This window comes from Conger conger, chromosome 12 (genome assembly GCF_963514075.1).
Source record: "Conger conger chromosome 12, fConCon1.1, whole genome shotgun sequence".
Taxonomy (NCBI): domain Eukaryota; kingdom Metazoa; phylum Chordata; class Actinopteri; order Anguilliformes; family Congridae; genus Conger; species Conger conger.
The window spans coordinates 24,728,933-24,744,556 of record NC_083771.1 but is presented as its reverse complement, the minus strand read 5'-3'; the positions used below and the strand labels follow the sequence as shown (position 1 = coordinate 24,744,556).

The following is a 15,624-nucleotide window of genomic DNA, read 5'->3' as shown; positions in this document are numbered from 1 at the left end:
TGTGATTAGGAATTTCAGCAAATTGAGAATACCCAGCAGGTTATTGGTCAAACATAAAGGCGGCTGCATTTTCTATACACCAACATTACATGTACAGCTGTGAGATACTTCCAAAGATGACAAACTTTAGATACTTCACATGTATGTACAGTGGTGTGAAAAAGTGTTTGCCCCCTTCCTGATTTCTTATTTTTTTGCATGTTTGTCACACTTAAATGTTTCAGATCATCAAACAAACTTAAATATTAGTCAAAGACAGCACAAGTAAACACAAGATTCAGTTTTTAAATAAAGGTTTTTATTATTAAGGGAGAAAAAAAATCCAAACCTACATGGCCCTGTGTGAAAAAGTGATTGCCCCCCCTGTTAAAACATAACTGAGTTCCATTTCTCTAGCCACACCCAGGCCTGATTACTGCCATACCTGTTCTCAATCAAGAAATTACTTAAATAGGACCTGCCTGACAAAGTGAAGTAGACCAAATTATCCTCAAAAGCTAGACATCATGCCGAGATCTAAAGAAATTCAGGAACAAATGAGAAAGAAAGTAATTGAGATCTATCAGTCTGGAAAAGGTTATAAAGCCATTTCTAAAGCTTTGGCACTCCAGCGAACCACAGTGAGAGCCATTATCCACAAATGGCGAAAACATGGAACAGTGGTGAACCTTCCCAGGAGTGGCCGGCTGACCAAAATTACCCCAAGAGCGCAGCGACGACTCATTCAAGAGGTCACAAAAGACCCCACAACAACATCCAAAGAACTGCAGGCCTCACTTGCCTCAGTTAAGGTCAGTGTTCATGACTCCACCATAAGAAAGAGACTGGGCAAAAATGGCCTGCATGGCAGAGTTCCAAGACGAAAACCACTGCTGAGCAAAAAGAACATTAAGGCTTGTCTCAATTTTGCCAGAAAACATCTTGATGATCCCCAAGACTTTTGGGAAAATACTGTCTGACGAGACAAAAGTTGAACTTTTTGGAAGGTGTGTGTCCCATTACATCCGGCGTAAAAGTAACACCGTATTTCAGAAAAAGAACATCATACCAACTGTCTACCAAAAAATCCTGAAGGAGAATGTCTGGCCATCTGTTCGTGACCTCAAGCTGAAACGAACTTGGGTTCTGCAGCAGGACAATGATCCAAAACACACCAGCAAGTCCACCTCTGAATGGCTGAAGAAAAACAAAATGAAGACTTTGGAGTCAAAGTCCTGACCTGAATCCTATTGAGATGCTGTGGCATGACCTTAAAAAGGCGGTTCATGCTCGAAAACCCTACAATGTGGTTGAATTACAACAATTCTGCAAAGATGAGTGGGCCAAAATTCCTCCACAGCGCTGTAAGAGACTCATTGCAAATTATCGAAAACGCTTGAGTGCAGTTGTTGCTGCTAAGGGTGGCCCAACCAGTTATTAGGTTTAGGGGGCAATCACTTTTTCACACAGGGCCATGTAGGTTTGGACTTGTTTTCTCCCTTAATAATAAAAACCTTCATTTAAAAACTGCATGATCTGAAATGATCTGAAACATTTAAGTGTGACAAACATGCACCACTGTACCTTGTGTATTATATGGTGTTTGTATGTAGTTTTTTGTATTGGGAAACAAATGTTATGATAAAATGAAACAATAAAATAGGTGTCAAAGGCATTGGTTTTTCAGCACCCTGTCCATGATTCAAACAAACAACCAGCTGGCAATTGTTACTGTATGACGTCCTGAGAGCTACAGTCTGACCTCCTGAGAGCCTTACCTATATGCGTTTTGTATTTATTAAATCCATCATCCACAACACACGGAATGTGGAAGAGATTTGTCTGCCTCAAAGCCGCAGAAACAGGCAGCTATTGCTAATTGCTAACTGATTGCTTTCACTCTGTGCTCTTACAGTGAATTTATTGGACTCGCGATCAGTAATGGGCGACCTGGGATGGATAGCCTATCCAAAGAACGGGGTAAGTCTTACCACTCAAACCCGACCGCAAACTACATTAGCCGTCTCTGTTCCGAGGTACGTCTCAAGGTCTAGTATTCCCTGGAGCAAAGGAGAGACAGAATTAAAGTAAAGAATGATAAAGAGAAACAGCAGACCAGGAGCAGGGACATTTACTGAAAGGGATACCTTCAGGGAGACAACAGGCCTGTGTTCTAATTACATCGAGCATTTACTCAAACTAATCATTCTCAGGTTAGAGCACCATGCAGTCCCAGAGCAGTGTGCTCCATTATAATGCATTTGGATGCACTGTCAGCTTTAAAATGTATGTCTCCTTTTGATGAAGAATTGGCACCAAATACAGCAGTCATTTATTTTGTATTTAAAATGTGTGTTTTAGAGTTTGGGGACATGCTTGATGAACTTATGGGTGATCAACTACAATTTAAAGAGTACTTACAGATAAAGATTACTTACAGAACCCCAAGAGAATTTGAGAAGTGACACTTTAGACAAAGCAAAGAACATATAAGAGATCAGGAAATGAAACAGAGACGCATTTGAACACTCAGTGAGCAATTTATTAAGTAGACCTAATAGCATGCAGACATGGTCAAGAGGTTCAACCTTTGTTCAGAACAAATGTCAGAATGGGGAAGAAATATGATCTTTGACTGTGGAATGATTGTTGGTGGTGGTCTGAATATCTCAGAAACTGCTGTTCTCTAGGGATTTTCACACACAACAGTCTCTAGAGTTAGAAAAACAAAAGAAAAACCAGTCAGCAGCAGTTCTGCGGGCAAAAACACATTGAGAGAGGTCAGAGGAGAAGGGTCAGACTGGTCGAAGCTGACAGGATGGTGACAGAAAGTCAAAAGAATAAGTCAAATAAATAATAAATAAAGTGCTCACCAAGTGTATATTGGTGCAAATATTTCCTAACTGTGATTTTGTTTTTAACTTCTGGTGGAATATATAATTATTATCAACAAATATAAAATCTTTAGAATTAGTACTACTGTACTGCCATAAATAAGTTAAACACTTAAAACAATATTCAATGCATATGTGGAAATATTATTTTCACAGCCATGTAAGCAATATGCAGTGCTGTAGTCCACAGTTCCACATTTGATTCCTAACTGCTCCAAAGTCAGCCATAGCTGGTAGGGTGACAAAAATATTCCATAGGGGAGGGAGGGTTTTAGTTGACTGGGTGTGTTCGACCATATTGTGCATTAGTAACTCGTCTAGTCAGTCTGGTGCCTACAGACTGGTTAGACCAAAGTGTCTATTAAAATGGTTACCAAGCTTAGCTGGTGGACTGCAGAGGGAAGTTAACTAGCTGGATTAAGTCACTGCCATGAATGCACTGATACATGCCCTCTTAAGTCAATAGAGGACATTGAAAATGAAGGAAAAGTTGATCAAAGATGTTGATGTCTCAATGATTGGCCCTTCCAATTGAGGGAAAAAACAGGATTATAATGACCCAATAATATATGACTTAAGTGAAATGGATGCGTTAGGGCCATGTCGATCAAACTGTCCGAAAGTAGGATCAGGAGTATTTATCCTATCGGCCAAGAGTTTTCCTTCACTATCATCAGGTTTTAAGAACTGCTATTTTAAGGGGATTATAACTGTAATTATCACCCAAAAAATGGGCCTTGAGGCACCTCCTGTCCTGACACGGAGTGAAAGGGATAATCCAACACATACATCACCCTAAAACTCACAAAGGCAGCATCAGACAGGAGCATTTGTCTTACACACAGAGCCGTGAGCATGTGACGTGAAAAGCTTGGGACTGAGCCCACTTGAGTGATTTTCAGGAGCTCAGCTAAATCCCCGCTTTGCATTGCCCTCCAGTGCCTTCCACTGGTTTATTAGGCATATCTGACCCCCTCTCTCACACCGCCATCCTGCCCAAGCAGCAGACTTTCACTAAAGGGAAAGAAATGACTAAATAAGAGGGAAGGTAGAGCAGTGAGAAATGGTTCTGGGTAAACTACAGGTTGCTAACGCAAAACAAGGTGCTCTTGAAGGGTCGGGGGGGGGGATAATAACTATTTTGACTTACTTGAATCTTCAGGCATGTGAGAAAGCCTTTATTGTAACAGCATATTTACTGATACGAAGATTTAAAAAAATCACCCGGTTTTGACCACGCAGGACCTTCATCTCGATATGACAAAGAATGTGTCAATGTGATGTATTTGTGGGGATGAGCAATACGCTGAAAAATTTTTTTCATGAAGTTGTATTGTTCATACAGTATGTTCTAACTGTAAACAGACAGACAGGGTAAGGAGTTGTATTGCATTGTATTCCATGCCCTCTTGTCATCTTTCCATTCCTCTGTCTCTCTAGCAAAATCTTCCTTCTTTCACTCGAACATTAACGCGGCCACCTCTAATCCCCGGAAACTGTTTTCAACCTAATCCTCTCTTCTGGCCCCCCTCCCCCCCACCCCCCTCATCACTCACACCTGATGACTTTATCTCCTTCTTTGAAAAGAAGGTTGATGCCATTCGCAATTCCTTCTCACAACCCTCTCCCCCTGCTGACCCTCCTACCTTCCCCAACTCCCTAGCCTCCTTTTCTCCCCTCTCTGACGCCGACACATTGAAACTCCTTACATCCCACCGCCCGACCACCTGTCCTCTTGACCCCATCCCCTCTCCCCTCCTACAATCTATATCCAATGACATTCTCCCTTTTCTCTCTTCTCTAATCAACACCTCCCTCTCTTCCGGCACCATGCCCTCTTCCCTGAAGAGGGCCAGAGTCACTCCCCTGCTCAAAAAACCTACTCTTGACCCCTCTGCCCTGAACAACTACCGGCCTGTCTCTCTTCTTCCCTTTCTCGCTAAAACTCTGGAATGGGCGGTCTGCTCCCAACTGTCCACTTATCTTCTCTAGAACACAGAGACTGCCCTGCTCGCGGTCACTGAGGCACTCCACTCTGCTAAAGCCAAATCCCTCTCCTCTGTTCTCATCTTCCTCGACCTGTCGGCCGCCTTCGATACAGTCAACCATGAGATTCTGCTCTCATCGCTGTCTGGGATGGGTGTCACAGGGTCGGCACTCGCTTGGTTTTCCTCCTACCTGTCTGATCGCTCCTACCAGGTGACTTGGAGGGGCTCAGTCTCTGACCCTCACCCCCTACAAACTGGCCCCCGTTCTTGGGCCTCTCCTCTTCTCCCTATACACCATGTCTCTTGGTTGTTATCTCTTCCCATGGCTTTTCTTATCATTCTTACGCTGATGACACCCAACTCTTCATTTCCTTCCCCCCCGACACCCAAGTCACCACACAGATCTCTGCCTGCTTGGCTGATATCTCTGCGTGGATGACTTCCCACCACCTGAAGCTCAACCTTGCCAAAACTGAGCTTCTCTACATCCCTGCTAAGTCCTCTCCGTCAATCGACCTCTCACTGACTGTTGAGGACTTTGTAGTTTCCTCCTCCCGTACAGCAAAGAATCTTGGGATGACTCTTGATAACTGCCTCACCCTGGCTCCACAAGTATCCTCCACTGCCAGAACCTGCAGGTTCTTTCTGTATAATATACGCCGCATCCGTCATCTCCTGACGGAGAAAGCCACCCAGCTCCTAGTCCAGGCGCTCGTCATTTCCCGCCTGGATTACTGCAACTCCCTCCTAGCCGGTCTCCCAGCGTGTGCCATCAAGCCCCTCCAGCTGGTCCAGAATGCTGCAGCCCGCCTGATCACCAGTCAGCCCAGGTTGGTTCATGTCACCCCGCTTCTCATTGGCCTCCACTGGCTTCCTATTGCTGCACGCATCCGTTTCAAGGCCCTAGTGTTGGCATTTCAGGCTGCTAAGGGGACTGCCCCACCTTACATACAATCTCTGATCACTCCCTACTCCCCAGCTAGACCACTCCGGTCTGCCAGCTCTGGTCGCCTTATGGTTCCCTCACTACGAGCACCTGGCGGTCGAGCTGCACGTTCACGCCTGTTTTCCGTTCTGGTTCCTCAGTGGTGGAATGACTTGCCTACCACTGTCAGGACAGCAGAATCCCTCCCCCTATTTCGACGCAGACTCAAAACACACCTTTTCAAACTCTACCTTAGTCCTCCCTCCTGATTCCCCCCCCCCCCCTTTCTGATACCCCTATCCTTGTCTAACCCCCCCAAAAAAAAGAAATTGCACTTATGATGACGACTATATGTTTAGAACAGCATTCCATGTGTATTTTCCAAGTTCTGGATGTGATGCTTTGACTTGTGGTAGAACCTATGCACTTGTAAGTTGCTTTGGATTAAAAGCGTCTGCCAAATGACAAAAATGTAAATGTAAATGTAAATGTAAATGTATTGTTTATTGCTAACTGTAAACATTGCTCACTGCTAATGGTAAACATATAGAAAGGGTAGGGAGTTGTATTGCTTAATGCTAACGGTACACAGACAGAAAGGGTAAGGAGTTGTATTTCTCACTGCTAACGGTAAACAGAAAGAAATGGTGAGCAGTCACATTGCTCACTGCTAGCAGTAAGTTATGACACAAGCAGTAAGTTATGACACATTATTATCAGTTTTGGGCCAGTGAGTCTCTGAAATCCCTGAGCCCTGGCGGGGAAGCCTGCCTTCGGCGGGTGAAGTGGACCTCATAATGAGCAGGCCAGGCGTGTGTGTGTGCAGCAGTGCTGTACGAGTTTCAGGACCCGAGGTGATCCTGAGAAGGACAGGGGAGCCACAGCACCAGTGCGGGGTAGTGCGGTGGGTACAGTGGAACAGACACAGGAGACCAGGAGATGGGTTGAGGGTTGAGCGGAGAAAGAGAGACTCAGAGTAGAGAGGAGGAGAAGGGTGGCCCACTGAGACGCCTCTCTGCTGAAGGGAAGAAAGATGAGATGGAAAGTACAGGGGAGGAAGTCATCAGGAGAGGAATACACAGTAAAAATGGTGCCTGCTGGCTGACATGCTTCTGAACCTGCCGTTCTGCCAAAGAACAATCATGCAGCTACGCGCTCTGTGCAGTCTCATACATACTGCGCTCTGCGCATTCTCATACTGCGCTCTGTGCATTCTCATACTGTGCTCTGCGCATTCTCATACTGTGCTCTGTGCATTCTCATACATACTGCGCTCTGCGCATTCTCATACTGCGCTCTGTGCATTCTCATACTGTGCTCTGTGCATTCTCATACATACTGCGCTCTGTGCATTCTCATACATACTGTGCTCTGCGCATTCTCATACTGCGCTCTACGCGTTCTCATACTGTGCTCTGTGCATTCTCATACTGCGCTTTGTGCATTCTCCCACATACTGCTCTCTGTGCATTCTCATACTGCGCTTTGTGCATTCTCATACTGTGCTTTGTGCATTCTCATACTGCGCTTCGTGCATTCTCATACTGCGCTTCGTGCATTCTCATACTGCGCTTTGTGCATTTTCCCACATACTGTGCTCTGCGCATTCTCATACTGCGCTCTGTGCATTCTCATACTGTGCTCTGTGCATTCTCATACATACTGTGCTCTATGCATTCTCATACTGCGCTCTGTGCATTCTCATACTGTGCTCTGTGCATTCTCATACATACTGTGCTCTGTGCATTCTCATACTGTGCTCTGTGCATTATCATACTGCGCTCTACGCATTCTCATACTGTGCTCTGTGCATTCTCATACTGCGCTTTGTGCATTCTCCCACATACTGTGCTCTGCGCATTCTCATACTGCGCTCTGTGCATTCTCATACTGTGCTCTGTGCATTCTCATACTGTGCTCTGTGTATTCTCATACTGCGCTCTGTGCATTCTCATACTGCGCTCTGTGCATTCTCATACATACTGTGCTCTGCGCATTCTCATACTGTGCTCTGTGCATTCTCATACATACTGTGCTCTGCGCATTCTCATACTGCGCTCTGTGCATTCTCATACTGCGCTCTGTGCATTCTCATACATACTGTGCTCTGTGGATTCAAAGAATCTTCTGGTTGTTCCTTATTTGTTTTGTAGATTTAAGTACTAAGGGCATTTTAGGTAAAATCTGTGGCCAAATACACATTGAGGTTTGTGAGCATCCCAAGATGTGAGCAATGAGGTATTTTAAATCTTTAAGCATCTACTGTGTCCTCATTTGCAGATAAGTCAATATTTCACACATTCAGAATATCTAATGAAAATAATATCTACCTTGTTAAACTGTTTGGTTTTCCCAGAATTCATAAAAAATTCCAGTTAATAATTCATGCATGAAATGATCTTTTTATCTCAAGGATTTGAATTTCGGTCATTTGAATCATGACCCATACTCTGCTTATCTGATCCAGATTGATTTGCCTTGAAGTGAAAACTTTTTTCCAGTTCAGATAGAACCTTCCAAACTATACTGCTGCCGTGATATAGTATGCAGCAGTATATTTGGAAATTAAAGCAGAATACTTGCACCTTCGATTATCTACACAAATATAATGAAAGATTATGCTGGCCTTTTGTTGAGATTTGAATGAATATTGAATCTATTTTTAAATATAAAGTGGGCAACGTCTACTAATGTGGATATAAACAGTCATGGTTTTACTCAGTTTCTGGCATTTAATGAATGATTGCTCAAGGCTACTTATTTGCACTGGTACCACATTACAATTTTTAGGTCAATACGTTGGCAGCATACTGTCAACTACATGCGTTCAGCCATATACCTACTCTATCAGATGCCTGAGAGGGGTAGGTATGAATCATAGATATGTTCTTCAGCATTCCTTTTTAAATACGTACCCTTTTAAGAGTCCCTTATACTGTCGGCAGCAGAGGAAGCTGTTGGACTTCAGAGGAAAGGCTTCCCGTATAGCCCAGAGGATTGTATGAGCAGGGTTTCCTGAGGGATCGGTCCTACAGTTCTCATGCTGCTGACTCTACAAGGGAAGCTTTTTTAAAAAAAAGGATGTTTCCATACAGAAATTGCATTAAGGTTATGTTCCACCGAAAACCCATCTTTGGTCTTCCAGAGCATACTTCAATTATCATGAGGTATGGATAAATTCTGGCTAAATATGTCAATTAGCTCATTGGCATACTTTAATAAAACTACAAAATAACAAATTCAAACATTTTTGAGCGATTAGTCTGTCACCAGTACCCAATAGTATTTTTTCTAGAAATTTCAGATTTTATATCCATCCATTATCTTAACCCGCTTATCCTGAACAGGGTTGCAGGGGGGCTGGAGCCTATCCCAGGATACATTGGACGAAAGGCAGGAATATACCCTGGACAGGTCACCAGTCCATCACAGGACATACACACCATTCACTCACACACTCATACCTACGGGCAATTTAGACTCTCCAATCAGCCTAACCTGCATGTATTTGGACTGTGGGAGGAAACCCACGTGAACATGGGAAGAAAATGCAAACTGCACTGAGAAAATTTTTTATGTTTTCCAAAATCAGGTTTTCAGAAAATCGACTAGAATATCCATCCATCCATCCATTATCTGAACCCGCTTATCCTGATCAGGGTCACAGGGGGCTGGAGCCTATCCCAGCATACATTGGGCGAAAGGCAGGAATACACCCTGGACAGGTCGCCAGTCCATCGCAGGGCACACACACCACTCACTCACACACTCACACCTACGGGCAATTTAGACTCTCCAATCAGCCTAACCTGCAGGTATTTGGACTGTGGGAGGAAACCCACGTGAACATGGGAAGAAAATGCAAACTGCACTGAGAAAATTTTTTATGTTTTCCAAAATCAGGTTTTCAGAAAATCGACTAGAATATAGAAATGGTAAATAATTATACTAATGGTGTAATCATTCAAAAGGTGGTATTATCTTTCAAGTGGAATAGTTGAGCGATGATTTGCAGCAGTAAATACATTTGATTTGGTCTTTATGGTAGAGGTAGTAGGGCAACCACAGTACCTGCTAAAATGGTTCATGCAGTGTCTTCTCTTTCTCAGTGCTCAGGTGCTCAGCTCATTTCACTAATTAACATACCTTCAACCAGAGAGGAGTGATTAGTGAAATCAGCAGGTGTCGTGATTGGTTGGAATAAAAACATACTCTCAGCCATCACTGCTCTGACACGATGTGTGTGAGAGGTCAGCTAGAGGACTGAAAAGAATCAGCGGCAGACACACCTTAGTTCAAGTTTTTTTAGTGCAATTGTGTCTTTATTTACAAAACCATGTCATGTAGTGGCAAGTTCGGACCACTATCATCAAAGTTGAACCTTTATTATCAATTTTAAAAGGTGACATAGTTACATTTAGTGGTATGACTCTGTGCTGGAAGCCCTCCCAGCCATCTATACAAGCATGAATAAGAGAGGGAGCCACCCCCCAGAGGGGTACAGACAGAACAGAGCCGGCAGCCATGGAGGAGCCTGGGTGACGGAGGGGGTTTATACTGGCAGTGTGTAGCAGCCGCATGCAGGAGGATGCAGCCGAATTAGCAGGGAGAAGCCATTTCAACAGACCACGCTTATAGACCACACTTATAGATCACGCTTATAGACCCACGCTTATAGACCACACTTATAGACCACGCTTATAGACCACGCTTACAGACCACGCTTATAGACCACGCTTACAGACCACGCTTATAGACCACGCTTATATGTGAAAGGACTGCGACAGGGGAACATCACTGCCTAGCCATCCCTTAAAAAGTGGGAGGCACCTATAGAAACTGTTGTAATTCCTACACCGTTCACCTGATTTGGATGTAAATACCCTCAAATTAAAGCTGAAAGTCTGCAGTTAAATCTTGTTTGTTTCATTTCAAATCCATTGTGGTGGTGTATAGAGCCAAAAAGAGGAGAATTGTGTCGATGTCCCAATATTTATGGACCTGACTGTAAATCATTCTTCAACTATTCTTTAATTCTCTAAATGCCTCTCAATATGTGTATAGACGAGCATATTAGATTTTAATTCTTGATTAATTTGTATTGCGAACTGACCATAAATAACACTGCGACACCTTGCCAACACAAAATGTCTCCCTGGAATAGTCCTTTAGTATTTTCTTATTTTTCCTTGATTGGGATGTCTTTTTGCTTGTCCTTCAGTGGGAAGAGATCGGAGAAGTCGATGAGAACTACGCTCCCATTCACACATACCAGGTGTGCAAGGTGATGGAACACAACCAGAACAACTGGCTCCAGACCAGCTGGATTCTGAATGAAGGGGCACAAAGGATCTTTGTGGAGCTGAAGTTCACTCTGCGGGACTGCAACAGCCTGCCCGGAGGTCTGGGGACCTGCAAGGAGACCTTCAATGTCTACTTCTTCGAGTCGGACGAGGAGGAGGACATGGACGTGCGGGAGAGCCAGTACTCAAAGATCGACACGATCGCGGCGGACGAAAGCTTTACCGAGCTGGACCTGGGTGACCGGGTGATGAAGCTCAACACCGAGCTGCGGGACGTGGGACCTTTGACCCGGAAGGGCTTCTACTTGGCCTTCCAGGATGTGGGAGCCTGCATAGCTCTGGTGTCCGTGCGGGTCTTTTATAAGAAGTGCCCCTCGGCTGTCAGAAACCTGGTCCTGTTCCCGGATACCGTAACCGGGGCAGATTCCTCCCAGCTGCTGGAGGTCTCAGGCACCTGCGTCAACAACTCTATGGCTGAGGACCTTCCCAGGATGCACTGCAGTGCTGAGGGGGAGTGGCTGGTTCCCATTGGGAAGTGTGTGTGCCAGGCAGGCTATGAGGAAGTGAACGACACCTGTCAAGGTAAGTCTTTTGCTTGGCACCCTATATTGTAGGTACATAAAATTTTACCCCTAGCCAGCAATATACACTCACCGGGCACTTTATTAGGAACATTTTTACTTTATTACACCTACTTATTTGTGTGATTATCTAATCAGCCAATTGTGTGGCAGCAGTGCAACCATACAATCATGTAGATACGGGTCAGGAGCTTCAGATAATGTTCACATCAACCATCAGAATGGGGAAAAAATGTGATCTAAGTGACTTTGACCGTGGAATGGTTGTTGGTGGCAGACAGGGTGGTTTCAGTATCTCAGAAACTGCTGATCTCCTGGGATTTTCACTCACACTAGCCTCTAGAGTGTGCAAAGAATGCTGCATAAAAACAAAAACGAAAAATCCAATGAGCAGCAGTTCCGCAGACAGAAACGCCTTGTTAAGAACGGCCAGACTGGTCAAAGCTGACAGGAAGGTGACAGTAACGCAAATTACATGCATTACAACAGTCATATGCAGAAGAGCATCTCTGAACACACAACGCATCTTATCTCTAAGTGGATAGGCTACAGCGGTAGAAGTATAAAAAATAAGTCTATTAAATACCTAATAATGTTCTCACTGAGTGTATAATGAAGTTGTACCTTTTTTGCTTGGAAAACATACTCATTTATGTTTGGGTAATTTGATCCTTTGAAACACTTTTCTATGCTTTACTGAGATTTTCTGGTCAATTAGAACCTATGAAATACTCTCAGAGGTGGAAAACCTGCTTTCTGGTCTTCGTGGTTGGCTCAATTGCGTCAGGCAAGATCAATCGAACACAGAAAATATTTGAATTCGAAACAATTACGCATCTGACCCAGGTCTGGAGGTCAGTCTCAGAAATGTGTGGTATCTTGCAGCTTTATCGTTTGGTTGTTGTTTCTGATCATATAGTAACATCGTTCACCAGCCTCAGCTCAAATTAGATTTTGTCCACATACCTAATTTCTTTGAGTGTTTAAATTCAGAATGGCTATGATTTATCTCAGAAATATATTCATAATTGCTTCAGTTGCTAATTGTAATAATTCTAAATTGCTTTTGAAAGAAGAAGAAACACCTGAAGCTAAAGACAACAAACAACACTGATATGCTAATGCATTTCAGAACCCTTTAGCACAAAGTATGTCACAAAGAAGAATGTCTTAGTCTGGGCTAAACTTAAATAGAGGTCTGGTTTATACTGTCACCCAGCCTTAAATAGATGTGACTTTACAATCGCTTTTCATGTAAAATGCCAGGAAAATAACTCAAAAAGGAAACATAAAAAGCAAAAGACTTTTCCCCTTCTTCAAGGTCAGTCTCCCAGCAGTATAAACCCTGTTCTAACCACTGTAACTGATAAATGGGTTTAAATTTCACACGGCTGCCCGAAACTCAAAACAAGATAGTCTGAAGACACAGTTTTTCATTATAGTTGTTAAGGTGCTGAGAGTATTAGGCAGGGTTGGTTCTATACATAGGCGACAAGGGCGGTTGTCTCGGGGTCTGTCTGTCTGGGGGCACCAAGCAAAGGGAATCAAATCCATGCATTTCCTGCATGATAGTGGCTTTGACTTTCAGATTTTTGTATGGTCAACTTGGATCAGGTTTCTAATGCATTTGCAGTTGACCGTTGTTGGTGCACTATTAAGTACACAAATCAGTTAACAGCAATGATCTTTTATTGTAGAGAATGAGCATGCATGTGTGCATGTCTATGTGTGTGTGTGTGTGTGTGTGTTGGTGTGGGTGTGTGCAGATGAATCACTTACCTATGATTTGCTTTTTCAGATGGTAAACAAAACTTCAAACATTCGATCATTCTGTACTGTGCCTTAATCAGAGCTGTATTCAGTCTTTACACTGCCTGTTAATGCTAAATACATACAATCTTCTTCAACATTTCTCTTCTGCGTGCTTGGTAACGATGCAGGATGTATCAATCACATAAACATGAGTTCTCGCACACAATTTCGGTCTTTTCATCATCACTAAATACGCTTTTTCTCCTGCATACATTTCCCAGCTCCTCGCAGAGGAAGCGGCATTTCTGTTAGCTCATTAGCAGCGATATTTATTTAGTCACAAAGAGGTGATAATGAGGAGCTGCCGCTGAGAGGAGACTACAAACATGTCAGTGTGGCGATGAAGAGACAGAGAGAGATGGGACGGCACGGTGCGACTGAAGTGAGAGAGCTGCAGCTGGCACTGGATGGCTGGCGCGCCGATTAGCGCTGAGGACAGACAGACAGACACACGGTGGAGCAGTCTTGTGTTTGTCTGGGGCAGATTTCTTTATTTTCAGTCATGATGATCGACACATAAACATCATGACTAAAAAAATCATAATGTGATATGAAAAGACCAGAGTGTCAAAACTCCACACTTGATTCTACTTACACTCAACGAGCACTTTATTAGCCAATTGACAGCCAATTGTGTGGCAGCATACATACAATCATATAGATACAGGTCAAGAGCTTCAGGTAATGTTCACATCAATTAAATGTTATCTAAGTGTGTTGGTGGCAGACAGGGTGGTTTGAATATCTCAAGATCTCAGGTCTCCTTGGATTTTCTCACACACTAGTATCTAGAGTTTGCAAAGAATGGTCCAAAAAAAAAAAATCCAATGAGCAGCAGGTCTGGAGTCAGAAATGCCTTGTTAATGAGAGAGGTCAGAGGAAAATGGCCAGACAGGTCAAAGCTAACAGGAAGATGACAGTAATAGAAATAACCACACATTACAACAGTGGTATACAGAAGTGCATCTCTGAACACACAATGCATCATAACTCTAAGTGGATAGGCTAATAAAGTGCTCGGTGAGTGTAAGGGTCCTGACTGAAGACCATGATCAGCTGAATCAGGTGTCTCGGTGGTGGGCCAAAATAAAGCCCACACACGCCGGCCTTTTGGATAAGAGTGGATATCCCTGGACTAGAGCCTTGCATTGATAGCGCTATGCATGGGTAAGAGAAGGGGAGGGTCTGAATCCTTAACGCCATTGGTTGTGGCGATTAGAAGTCCGTCAGTTCCTTAACTGCATATTTTGAAACCCAAATTTAAAGGAGCACTTTTTTCACTTGAGCTTGCCACATCAATCAATCTGACAGCTTACTGTTGTGTTTTGATAGCCACTTTGCATTGGATGTTAACAGCTATGATGTTTTCACTCATTAGATTAAGTAAAGATGCTCTGGTTCAGTTGTAACCAGCTAATTTAGCCAGCTAGCCCTTCTTATGAGAGACTGGGGCTAGCTAGCTAGCTAAATTACAGACTGGGATGACATAGCTGACGCTATATACTTTGTATGGATTTAAATGAGAAGAAACAAGCAGAACAACTAAATTTCTCATTAAAATCAATTCACTATATGGGAATGAATGCCCACGTCAACCATTGAGAAATGAACATAGGCGATTCTATAACTTTGACACTGCCATCAAATGTGACATGATGGCTACAGTAGAGCCGCTGTCATTAATTACAATGGATTCGTCCCTCAGAGTCCGGTGTCCGATGGCAATTGCTGACGTTGATGGCTGTAGTGGAGCCGTGCCCTTAGAGGACGAGCTTTTACAAAGAAATACAACCTTACAGTTTTGAGCCGGAATATACAGAGGAAGAATTGCGTGAGCAAGAGAGACAGACAGCGGAGTACCAGGCTGTCGAAGCTAACAGCTTTCTAGCAGCTCTGATAGCTTTATGTCCAGAAATCCATTGACTATTGGGAGAAAGGTATCTTTGACGTGCTGCAGAGACTACACACAGCAGTATCTCATGGCAGCACAACTCTACACCTCTCCCTAGTCATTCGCCATGGAGTACCTATTCAAACAGCCAACTATAAGCGGTCAGAGCTGCTAGAAAGCTGTTAGCTTCGGCTGCCTCATCCTTTACAAATAACAATAAACATCATACAATCAATCGAAGCATTTACATA

The 15,624-nt window shown here is 43.6% G+C and overlaps 1 protein-coding gene across 7 annotated transcripts in view; it reads left to right on the top strand.

Moving 5' to 3' along the window:
* Positions 1-1,899: 1,899 nt before the first annotated feature.
* Positions 1,900-15,624, top strand: part of LOC133142531 (ephrin type-A receptor 5) — a 71,552-nt gene continuing 57,827 nt past the window's right edge. For 6 of the 7 annotated variants that reach the window (XM_061263807.1, XM_061263805.1, XM_061263808.1 and 3 more), the window contains exons 1-2: positions 1,900-1,959; positions 11,008-11,671. In XM_061263807.1, the coding sequence (XP_061119791.1) occupies positions 1,921-1,959; positions 11,008-11,671 (703 nt within the window). In that variant the 5' untranslated portion in view covers positions 1,900-1,920. Of the gene's footprint in view, positions 1,960-6,345; positions 6,349-11,007; positions 11,672-15,624 lie in introns of all 7 variants that reach the window. The other variant, XM_061263806.1, reaches the window with a different exon arrangement.